The sequence below is a fragment of the Siphateles boraxobius genome, unplaced genomic scaffold, assembly GCF_051911475.1.
Source record: "Siphateles boraxobius isolate OS27281-9 unplaced genomic scaffold, OSU_SipBor_1 74, whole genome shotgun sequence".
NCBI classification, from domain to species: Eukaryota; Metazoa; Chordata; class Actinopteri; order Cypriniformes; family Leuciscidae; genus Siphateles; species Siphateles boraxobius.
Genome location: NW_027509202.1, coordinates 82,501 through 93,601, shown reverse-complemented (window position 1 = coordinate 93,601; position 11,101 = coordinate 82,501). Strand labels below are relative to the sequence as shown.

General features: G+C 43.2%; 1 protein-coding gene across 1 annotated transcript in view; it reads left to right on the top strand.

Annotated features, from left to right (window-relative positions):
- Positions 1-1,562: 1,562 nt before the first annotated feature.
- The window catches only part of hsd17b4 (hydroxysteroid (17-beta) dehydrogenase 4), a 29,924-nt gene continuing 20,385 nt past the window's right edge, over positions 1,563-11,101 (top strand). The window contains exons 1-13 of the mRNA XM_077217528.1: positions 1,563-1,782; positions 2,220-2,273; positions 2,363-2,470; positions 2,565-2,624; positions 3,909-3,930; positions 4,008-4,054; positions 4,796-4,880; positions 5,288-5,475; positions 8,491-8,582; positions 8,741-8,765; positions 8,960-9,088; positions 9,336-9,427; positions 10,641-10,871. Of these exons, the coding sequence (XP_077073643.1) occupies positions 1,725-1,782; positions 2,220-2,273; positions 2,363-2,470; positions 2,565-2,624; positions 3,909-3,930; positions 4,008-4,054; positions 4,796-4,880; positions 5,288-5,475; positions 8,491-8,582; positions 8,741-8,765; positions 8,960-9,088; positions 9,336-9,427; positions 10,641-10,871 (1,191 nt within the window). The 5' untranslated portion in view covers positions 1,563-1,724. The remainder of the gene's footprint in view (positions 1,783-2,219; positions 2,274-2,362; positions 2,471-2,564; positions 2,625-3,908; positions 3,931-4,007; positions 4,055-4,795; positions 4,881-5,287; positions 5,476-8,490; positions 8,583-8,740; positions 8,766-8,959; positions 9,089-9,335; positions 9,428-10,640; positions 10,872-11,101) is intronic.

The window sequence follows — 11,101 nt, the reverse complement described above, 5'->3', positions numbered from 1 at the left end:
TGATTGAAGGAGGGGCCTGCGCTGTCACAGCCAATCAGAAACACTCTTCGCCTGTCAGTCATTTCAACTTACAATATATAACAAAGAATAAGAAATATGATGAAATACAATGAAATAATAAAATGAACAAAATGAAGATCAAAATATGTATTTAATAAACTTTTATGTTGGTTTGACAAATCCAGGTCTGAAACTTTGAAGGTTTTACTCAGAGAATGTCAAAAAAACGTACTAGCATTTTTAACATGCATGTTAACGCATTGTTTACATTTTAACATGTTGCTAGCATGTTTAAGATGTTGTTGACATGATTTACATATCGTTAACATGCTGTTTACATGATTTAACACAATGCTAACACAAGTTAGCATGTTGCTAACATGATATAACATGTTGCTAGCATGATTTAACATGTTATTAGCATGTTGCTAACATGATTTGCATGTTGCTAACATGATGATAGCATGAATTAGCATATTACTAACAAGTTTTATTATGTTGTTCTATAAGATAGTAATTAAGCTTTGCTAGTGATTGCTTAAATGCTCTATAAGTGTTGACCCCCTCAGTGAAAGTCTATAGTTTTGATCGTCCGTAGGATCAGTTAGAACAGATACAGCAACGCGAGTCAGAACAGTCTGAAGGTGAAGGTCTGGTGGTTGTAGCTTGAAAGCTCTAGGAGGAGACGCCGCTTAAAATTTTGTCTCAGAAGAAGCAGCTTAAAGTCCCACTGAAGGGCGAATCGTGCAGCGTTATTCACTGCGTTGACGTAATTTCCACTGAAACAGGAAGACAGGGCAGGGCATATCCATCAGCTCCTCCCTCTTTTTAAATAGCCAATAGGGTTTAGCTTATATCACAGCTCAGCCAGCGCCTTTGATCTCGGTCAAGCCGCAGTTTCCTCCTAATCTCTAACGTGAAACAGACTTCATATCCCCTGTATAGTGCACTAAGTGCTATTCACCATGTAGAATGTGTGAACAAGTGACCGATTTCAGCCGCAGCTTCAGCATCAGTTTATAATGTAGGGGGCGGAGCTTCAGATTCTAGAGAGCATTTGATTTGGACAGTGCAGAGTGATGTCATCAAATCCCTGATCCATATTGGCAGAAGTGAGAGATTGTGAGTTTTGAACGCTTATTTCGTCATTGTTTTGGAGCACACTAGCTTATAGATAACAATAAAGCTGACATATTCATACTAAAGGCCAAAAAACTTCCATTTTGATTTCATGTGGACTTTAAATAGTAGCTCAACCAACATAATGATATATTCAAATATATGTTAATAATCCTCACAGCAAGCAGAGCCAATGAACCAGATAAAGAACAGTACATTTCATACCACTTATCATAACTATTGGGATGCTATTATAGTTTTTTATTAATATATTTTTTTATATATATATATTCCTTTTTTTTATGACGGCAGATTTGATAAAACATTTCACACATGAACACTCTCAATGACACAGCAGCTCAAACTGCGATTTTGTTTATACATTCGAATATTAATCACAATAAACAGCACGCACAAATGAGAGTCACGTGCTGCTGTTTGGTGGAGTGAAGACGCGCGCACCTGATTGGCTGTTATCGGGTGACGTCAGCGCTCCGGAAGTAGGGCAAAAGTCACGGCGGAGTGTTTCAGAGCAGAACCGAAGACTTTCACACTGATCGCTCCCAAAAAAACTTCATCATCATAAACAGAAATATCATCTAAACATGTCTGTGCCTTTGACTTTCGACGGTCGAGTGGTGCTGGTGACGGGAGCCGGCGGAGGTCAGTTTTAGCTTCATAAACTCATGCGTTTATGCAAATACATGCAAGTATGTTAATGCACAGTTCACTAACAGAGAGATGCAGTTATTTTTGCAGAAATATAATGTGTAAATGCATCAGACAAACGCTTTCCGAGAGGGTTTACAGCAGGAAACAGAGAGCATAATAATTCTGTATTATCCTTATTTTATTGTGAAAGTTACTGCTGACACGTGAATATAGATATGTAATATTTATGCACTTGCATTATTTGATGTAATATATTGAGCTTAAAGGCTTTTCTAAATGCTTAAGAGTTTTGTTTGACAGTGAATCAGCTTTTCAGTGTCGATCAAAGTGCAAACAGCAGATAAGACTGATGATAAGTGACTGATTCCCTGATAATTATATGCAGCTGATTTTCATATATCATGTAAATCATGTTTGTTTTTCTGCAGGTTTGGGGAGAGAATATGCGCTGGCGTTCGGGCAGAGAGGAGCCGCTGTCATCGGTGATCGGATCTCTAAATGATTCAGTTCAAATGAGTCGATGCTTATGATTCATTTTCTAGAGCTGTGTTTTCTGTTCTCTTTCCCACAGTCAATGATCTGGGAGGAGATATTAAAGGAGGAGGCAGGAGTTCTGCGGCTGCGGATCGAGTTGTGGAGGAGATCAGAGCTAACGGGGGTAAAGCCGTGGCCAACTACGGTAACGATTCACCTGTCAATCAATCACACCTGTCAATCAATCACACCTGTCCTGATGTAGACCCTGATCCTGATCCTGTATCCTCATCTCACAGATTCAGTGGAAGACGGGGAGAAACTCATACAGACGGCGCTGGATGCGTTCGGACGAATAGGTGACCTGCAATATGATGTGATATTATTATTCATAATCTATAGAGTTTCACAGCGCTGGTTCCAGAGGTATTTTGTCTATTCATTTCTCACATAGGGATTGAAAAGAAAAAAGTCTTGGTTAAAGCGTTACAATCCATGAAACAAACCAACCGGCTACGAGGAGAATCACAACACTGGAAACTGAAAAACGGATTTAAAAATCGAACACAAAGTCTTTAATGAGGAAAAGAACTACAATCCCATGATGCATTAACAATTACATCATCAAATAATAAAACGATGGAGATATAAAACCGTTCATTGCAAAATATGCATATATAGGCTACAGCAGGAGTGTTACGGACGCAAATCCGCACAATGCCAAATTATTTTGTCTTATTATAACGGCACAAACAACTTAAAATACCATAAATGAATTTATGGTTATACAGAGAAGACTAACACATCATTAGAAACTTGTAAAGAGTCTATTTTTTTTTGTGTACACTCATAATAAAAAACAAAACATTGTGCTTTAGGGCTGTTCAATGATTATTGCAATTAATCGCATCCAAAATAAAAGCTTGTGTTTACATAATATATGTGTGTGTACTATGTGTAATTATTTTATATAAGTAAATACACACCCATATTCAAGTACATTTTTCTTAAATATATACATGCATGTGTGTGTATTTATATATATACAAAATAATTATACACAGTACACAGGTTGTTATATGTTATATACAATTATATACAGGTTGGTGTGAAGAGAGTCTTTTTTTCTGTTGTGCCGGTTAGCAAACAGTGTTGCATTACTGCGTGCGCCCCCATCTGGATTGGAGTGTGGATCGCCTGTTACACACTAATATACACACACACAAATATTAAAGTGCATTGAGACTTGATTACATCATTCTCAGTGGCAGTGGGCGGAGCTAAAGAGCTTGTAGCGACTCTGATTGGTTGAATTTTCTGTACAGAATCATGGGGACTGTTTATTTTCACCACTAATTCAGCTGTTAAACATGATTATTATAAAAAACACGTTGAAATAATGTGAACAGACGCTTCAGCGGAAGCATTGTACATCGATTAACAACCTTGTAGCGTAAAGGTTTATAAGTCATCTGTCAAAATCGGTTGCCCTATGGAGAAAACGAATGGTGTTTTTACTTCTGGAACCCCACATTTTAGTAAAAAGATCATTTGAGGGAGCAGATTTCTGTTGTTCTTTAGAATAAATGCATTGATGTCCATGTGGTTGAGTTTGTAGCTGAGAGCAGCGTGTTGTTTTTCAGATATCGTGGTGAATAACGCTGGGTAAGTTGATGATTCTGATCTCTGACTCTCTGAGAGCGATCGGCGTGAGTTGTAAATCTCCTCTGCTGTTTCTGAAGGATCCTGCGGGACCGATCTTTTGCTCGGACCAGTGACATGGACTGGGGTACGTGAAGAAACATCGACTTTCAGTTCACAGATCGATTCAAAGCAGCTTCACAGTAATGAACTAAATCAGTGATGCAAACTTCATCAAATATGAGAGGAAGTCAGATTCTGCTGTAGAGCCAGAATAGAGTCAATGTGAATCTTGAATCAATGTTGCAAAATACGTCAATTATTTAAAGTCCCCCTGTGGTGAAAATCCAGCTTATAATGTTGTTTATGTGTCTATGTGGTGTTTTTAATATGCTTTAACACAAAGCATGTGTAAATTCATAAGTCGACAGCATTGCTGAGTATTTTCTCCTTAAAACTGCAGTGAACCAAAGACAGTCTCAAAAACACGCTTTGAAATCGCTGGTGTTTCTGACGTCACAAACTACCTTGTAACCAATCAGATCAACGTGTGATCGTCAACCAGTGGATCTCTGAGTGAGTGAGTGAGTGAGTGGAGGCGGGGCTCATTTGCATATTCATAGAACTGCGCATACTAAATGAGGCAAGGGTGTCGAGTTACATTCAAGATATTTTAAGGCATGACGTATTTTTTTCCAAAATAAAAAATATTTAAATATGTCATTTTGGTGATCAAAGATGAGTTTTTAGGGATAAAATGATTGACTACAGGGGGACTTTAACTGAGTTGAGCTGATGTATCACACACGTGTCTGTTTAGTTTGTTGGAACTGTATTTGGTTTTATTCACCGCCATGCGATAAAGCTGACTTTGCAGCGTGTGTTTCAGACCTTATTCACCGTGTGCATCTGAGAGGCTCGTTCCTCGTCACGAGAGCCGCCTGGAACCACATGAAGAACCAGAAGTTTGGGAGGTACGGAGAACCGCAGTGTTTCAACCAAGCGGCGACCTTCCCGTCTCGCTCTTGAATCCAACATGGAAGTGACGTTTAAATTATATTAAGCCTTAAAGTTCTGCATAATTAAGGGCGTGGCCACTTGAGTGACAGGTGGATTGCCGCTGATGTCACTACGAGCCGTTTGTGTGCTGCCTGTTAGCGTCACCTCAGCTAATCCGCCTCGCTGCACATTGACGCGCGGTGACCATAGAATATAATTAAAATCGTCACTTCAGTGTTGGATTCAAGAGAGAGACCGAAGGTTGCCGATTGGCAGTGACGCTTTGCTCTTCAGAAACTCTGCGCACAGTGTTTAATACAGTCTGTGGTTTCACCTGAACATGTGATGTTTATCCCGACGGGTTTTCCTCGCGTCTGCGCAGGATCATCATGACGTCGTCCGCGGCGGGAATCTACGGGAACTTCGGGCAGGCGAACTACAGCGCGGCGAAGCTGGGTCTGCTGGGTCTGTCTAACACACTGTCCATCGAAGGCCAGAAGTACAACATCCACTGCAACACGGTGGCGCCGACCGCCGGATCCCGGCTCACCGAGACCGTCATGCCTCCAGGTGCTGACTCAATCACGCGAGAGGGACGTCATCACGTGAGCGTAGGGCTGCATGATTATGAGAAAAATCATAATTGACGATTATTCCCTCGAAATTGTTATTACGTTTTTGTAATCGCAGCTTTGAACGATTACGTAATCATGGCATCCATAATCGCAATCGCATTTAGAAATTCGATTTATTGTGCAGCCCTTCATGAGAGTGACATCATCAGGTTAAACTGAGGTGAGAGTGACGTCATCAGGTTAAACTGAGGTGAGAGTGACGTCATCAGGTTAAACTGAGGTGAGAGTGACATCATCAGGTTAAACTGAGTTGAGAGTGATGTCATTAGGTGAGACTGAGGTGAGAGTGATGTCATTAGGTGAGACTGAGGTGAGAGTGATGTCATCAGGTGAGACAGAGGTGAGAGTGATGTCATCAGGTGAGACAGAGGTGAGAGTGATGTCATCAGGTGAGACAGAGGTGAGAGTGATGTCATTAGGTGAGACTGAGGTGAGAGTGATGTCATCAGGTGAGACAGAGGTGAGAGTGATGTCATCAGGTGAGACAGAGGTGAGAGTGATGTCATCAGGTGAGACAGAGGTGAGAGTGATGTCATCAGGTGAGACAGAGGTGAGAGTGATGTCATTAGGTTAAACTGAGGTGAGAGTGATGTCATTAGGTGAGACAGAGGTGAGAGTGATTTCATTAGGTGAGACTGAGGTGAGAGTGATGTCATTAGGGGAGACTGAGGTGAGAGTGATGTCATTAGGGGAGACTGAGGTGAGAGTGATGTCATCAGGTGAGACTGAGATGAGTGATGTCATCAGGTTAGACTGAGGTGATGTCATTAGGTGAGACTGAGGTGAGAGTGATGTCATTAGGTGATACTGAGGTGAGAGTGATGTCATTGGGTGAGACTGAGGTGAGAGTGATGTCATCAGGTGAGACTGAGGTGAGAGTGATGTCATCAGGTTAGACTGAGGTGAGGGTGATGTCATTAGGTGAGAGTGATGTCATTAGGTGAGAGTGATGTCATCAGGTGAGACTGAGATGAGTGATGTCATCAGGTTAGACTGAGGTGATGTCATTAGGTGATACTGAGGTGAGAGTGATGTCATTGGGTGAGACTGAGGTGAGAGTGATGTCATCAGGTGAGACTGAGGTGAGAGTGATGTCATCAGGTTAGACTGAGGTGAGGGTGATGTCATTAGGTGAGAGTGATGTCATTAGGTGAGAGTGATGTCATCAGGTGAGACTGAGATGAGTAATGTCATCAGGTGAGAGTGATGTCATCAGGTGAGAGTGAGGTGAGAGTGATGTCATCAGGTGAGAGTGATGTCATCAGGTGAGAGTGAGGTGAGTGTGATGTCATCAGGTGAGAGTGAGGTGAGAGTGATGTCATCAGGTGAGAGTGAGTTGAGAGTGATGTCATCAGGCGAGAGTGAGGTGAGAGTGATGTCAAAAGGGTGTGAATGAGGTGAGTGATGTCATCAGGTGAGAGTGATGTCATCAGGTGAGAGTGAGGTGAGAGTGATGTCATCAGGTGAGAGTGAGGTGAGAGTGAGTTGAGAGTGATGTCATCAGGTGAGAGTGAAGTGAGAGTGATGTCATCAGGTGTGAGTGAGGTGAGTGATGTCATCAGGTGTGAGTGAGGTGAGTGATGTCATCAGGTGTGAGTGAGGTGAGTGATGTCATCGGGTGAGTGTGAGGTGAGAGTGATGTCATCAGGTGAGAGTGAGAGTGATGTCATCAGGTGAGAGTGACGTGAGCATGATGTCATCAGGTGAGAGTGACGTGAGCGTGATGTCATCAGGTGAGAGTGACGTGAGCGTGATGTCATCAGGTGAGAGTGACGTGAGCATGACGTCATCAGGTGAGAGTCACGTGAGCGTGATGTCATCAGATGAGAGTGAGGTGAGAGTGATGTCATCGGGTGAGAGTGAGGTGAGAGTGATGTCATCGGGTGAGAGTGGAGGTGAGAGTGATGTCATCAGGTGAGTGTGAGGTGAGAGTGATGTCATCAGGTGTGAGTGAGGTGAGAGTGATGTCATCAGGTGTGAGTGAGGTGAGAGTGATGTCATCAGGTGTGAGTGAGGTGAGAGTGATGTCATCAGGTGTGAGTGAGGTGAGAGTGATGTCATCAGGTGAGAGTGAGGTGAGAGTGATGTCATCAGGTGAGAGTGAGGTGAGAGTGATGTGAGAGTGATGTCATCAGGTGAGAGTGAGGTGAGAGTGATGTCATCAGGTGTGAGTGAGGTGAGTGATGTCATCGGGTGAGTGTGAGGTGAGAGTGACGTGAGCGTGATGTCATCAGGTGAGAGTGACGTGAGCGTGATGTCATCGGGTGAGTGTGAGGTGAGTGATGTCATCAGGTGAGAGTGAGGTGAGAGTGATGTCATCAGGTGAGAGTGACGTGAGCGTGATGTCATCAGGTGAGAGTGACGTGAGCGTGATGTCATCAGGTGAGAGTGACGTGAGCGTGATGTCATCAGGTGAGAGTCACGTGAGCGTGATGTCATCAGATGAGAATGATGTCATCGGGTGAGAGTGAGGTGAGTGATGTCATCAGGTGTGAGTGAGGTGAGTGATGTCATCAGGTGAGAGTGAGGTGAGAGTGATGTCATCGGGTGAGAGTGAGGTGAGTGATGTCATCAGGTGTGAGTGAGGTGAGTGATGTCATCAGGTGTGAGTGAGGTGAGTGATGTCATCAGATGAGAGTGAGGTGAGAGTGATGTCATCGGGTGAGAGTGAGGTGAGTGATGTCATCAGGTGTGAGTGAGGTGAGTGATGTCATCAGGTGTGAGTGAGGTGAGTGATGTCATCAGATGAGAGTGAGGTGAGAGTGATGTCATCGGGTGAGAGTGAGGTGAGTGATGTCATCAGGTGTGAGTGAGGTGAGTGATGTCATCAGGTGAGAGTGAGTTTAGACTGATGTCATCAGGTGAGAGTGAGGTGAGCGTGATTTCATCAGGTGAGAGTGATGTCATCATCACGTGTGTGTGCGCCGCACTGACCGTTCTGCTCTTCCAGATCTGCTGGAGTCGCTGAAGGCCGAGTACGTGGCGCCGCTGGTGCTCTGGTTGAGTCACGAGTCGTGTCGGGAGAACGGAGGCCTGTTCGAGGTGTTTATCACATGATGAATCCATCGACTGTACCTTCAGTGCATTAATTACTGTACAAGTGTTTGATTAAAGCACACATGTAAATGTAAAAGTTTATCCATCATCTCAAGTGTACTTGGTATTTCTACATGAAACTCTTCAGCTACTGTGTGTTTCAGGTCGGCGCCGGCTGGATCGGGAAATGTAAGTTGTGCTGTGAAACTCATGATCTCTGTGGGAGAAGATCAGCTTCCGATGCTCTAACCGACCCGTGACTCACTGTCAACGCCTTTATGCAGATCTCTTATATAATGTGTTCATGTATACATCTATATTTAGTGCTGTTTAAGCATCATCAATACTAGTCCTCCTATGTGTGCGTGTGTGTGTGTGTGTAGTGCGCTGGGAGAGGACTCAGGGTCGAACGGTGCGTCAGAAGAACGAGATCATGACGCCGGAGGCCGTGAGAGACTCTTGGAACGAGATCTGTGACTTTACTGACGCCACTAAACCCGCCAGCATTCAGGGTAACACACACACACACACACTCATTACAGCTGTTAGCCAATCGAACGCTCAGCGTGTTCCTGTCACACAGAGGTAATGATAAAAAAAAAACCTTGCAATGTTCTGTGCTCGACTAACTGAGTCTCGTTCCAGCACTTATACTGTCATCCTCTTGTTCGTCTGATTGCTTCTATTGTTCTCATTTGTAAGTTGCTTTGGATAAAATGATTAAATGTAAATGTAATGAACATCACTGTGTTCCTGAAGAGTCTCTGCAGACGCTGGTGGAGGTTCTGTCTAAACTGGATTCTGGACGAGGAATCGGAAGCAATCCGACCGGAGCCGCAGCGACAAACCCTGTGAGAAACATCAACACACACACACACACACACACACACACACACACACACACACACACACACACACACACACACACACACACACACACACACACACACACACACACACACACACACTCCTCCAAACCAGTCTCGTTTCCAGCACAAAGATCGAAACATTCTGAAATCAAGACACATTTACTGGAGAGGCATTCTGTTACACACCGGTCCATGCAGGACAAAAATGTCCATCAAAAAACACAAAGAAGTCATTTTGAAGAAGACCCGTGGCAGATTACTGCTGAAGTAAAAAGTGTAAAAAGTTTAAAAAGTGCAACCAAAAAAAGTTTACAAAAATGATTTATGAACAATGTTTTATATAAAATACATTCACACAGTGGTTGGATTTGTGATTTGTAGTAGTTTTTCTCTCTAAAATTTTACAAGCACACCCAATTATTTTATTAAACGCATACAAACCACACTCTGACATCCATACCAGCGCACACACACACACACACACACACACACACACACACACACACACACACACACACACACACACACACACACAATTATAGCTGCATAATTTATCCAATTGGCTCTAATATGCATAAGCAGAAAATGGGAATCAAGGGAGTATTTACTTTATAGGCCAAACCTGAGAAAATGGCACTATAAAAAAAAATAGTATCAAATTTCATTTTAAAGCCTATTAAAAAAATTAAGTTAAATGGCCCTTGGATTAAAAATTGCCTGTTTAATGGGGACTTGAGAGGAATGGGGTTCCTGAGAGGAACTATCTTGTGTACCTAGTGCAAAATATTTTTATTAAAGGAAATTATTAAAATTTCCACACAAAAAAAAACACACCTGTGTGAAAATGTATGCAGTTTGCATTAACACAGGCAAAAATATATATATAAAAAAAATTTAAACTGAAAAAGACAAAAATGTCCACAAGGTTTAAGATATTAAGTCTGAAAAATGAATAAAAATGAAGTGAGTTTGTGCTTAAAAGAAGAACAAATATCTCAGTTAAGCATAAATTTGCTTAATTTTGAGAAATTTTAATATCTTCAGTTCTTCTACTTCTCCAGTAAATGTTTCTTGATTTAAGAATGTTTAAATGTTTCTGCTGGAAAACGAGACAGAAACACTGAGGAAGAGCAGGATCAGAGTCCATCAGCAGCTCTCAATCAGGTCCAGTGAGATGTGCTGTGGTGTTTTGCAGTCGGAGGCCGTGGGACACACTCTTCCGGAGATCAGCTTCTCCTACACACACATGAACTGTATCCTGTACGCGCTGGGAGTGGGAATGTCCACCGGAGACCCGGATCACCTGCGGTTCCTGTACGAGGGATTCCAGGACTTCTGCTGTTTGCCCACATTCAGTGTGATCGCGGCCCAGAGCGCCATAACCGGCCTCAGCGGCGTCCCGGGACTCCAGATCGACTTCAGCAGGGTGTGTGTGTGTGTGTGTGTGTGTGTGTGTGTGTGTGTGTGCGATCGCGGCCCAGAGCGCCATAACCGGCCTCAGCGGCGTCCCGGGACTCCAGATCGACTTCAGCAGGGTGAGTGAGTGTGTGTGTGTGTGTGTGTGCGATCGCGGCCCAGAGCGCCATAACCGGCCTCAGCGGCGTCCCGGGACTCCAGATCGACTTCAGCAGGGTGAGTGAGTGTGTGTGTGTGTGT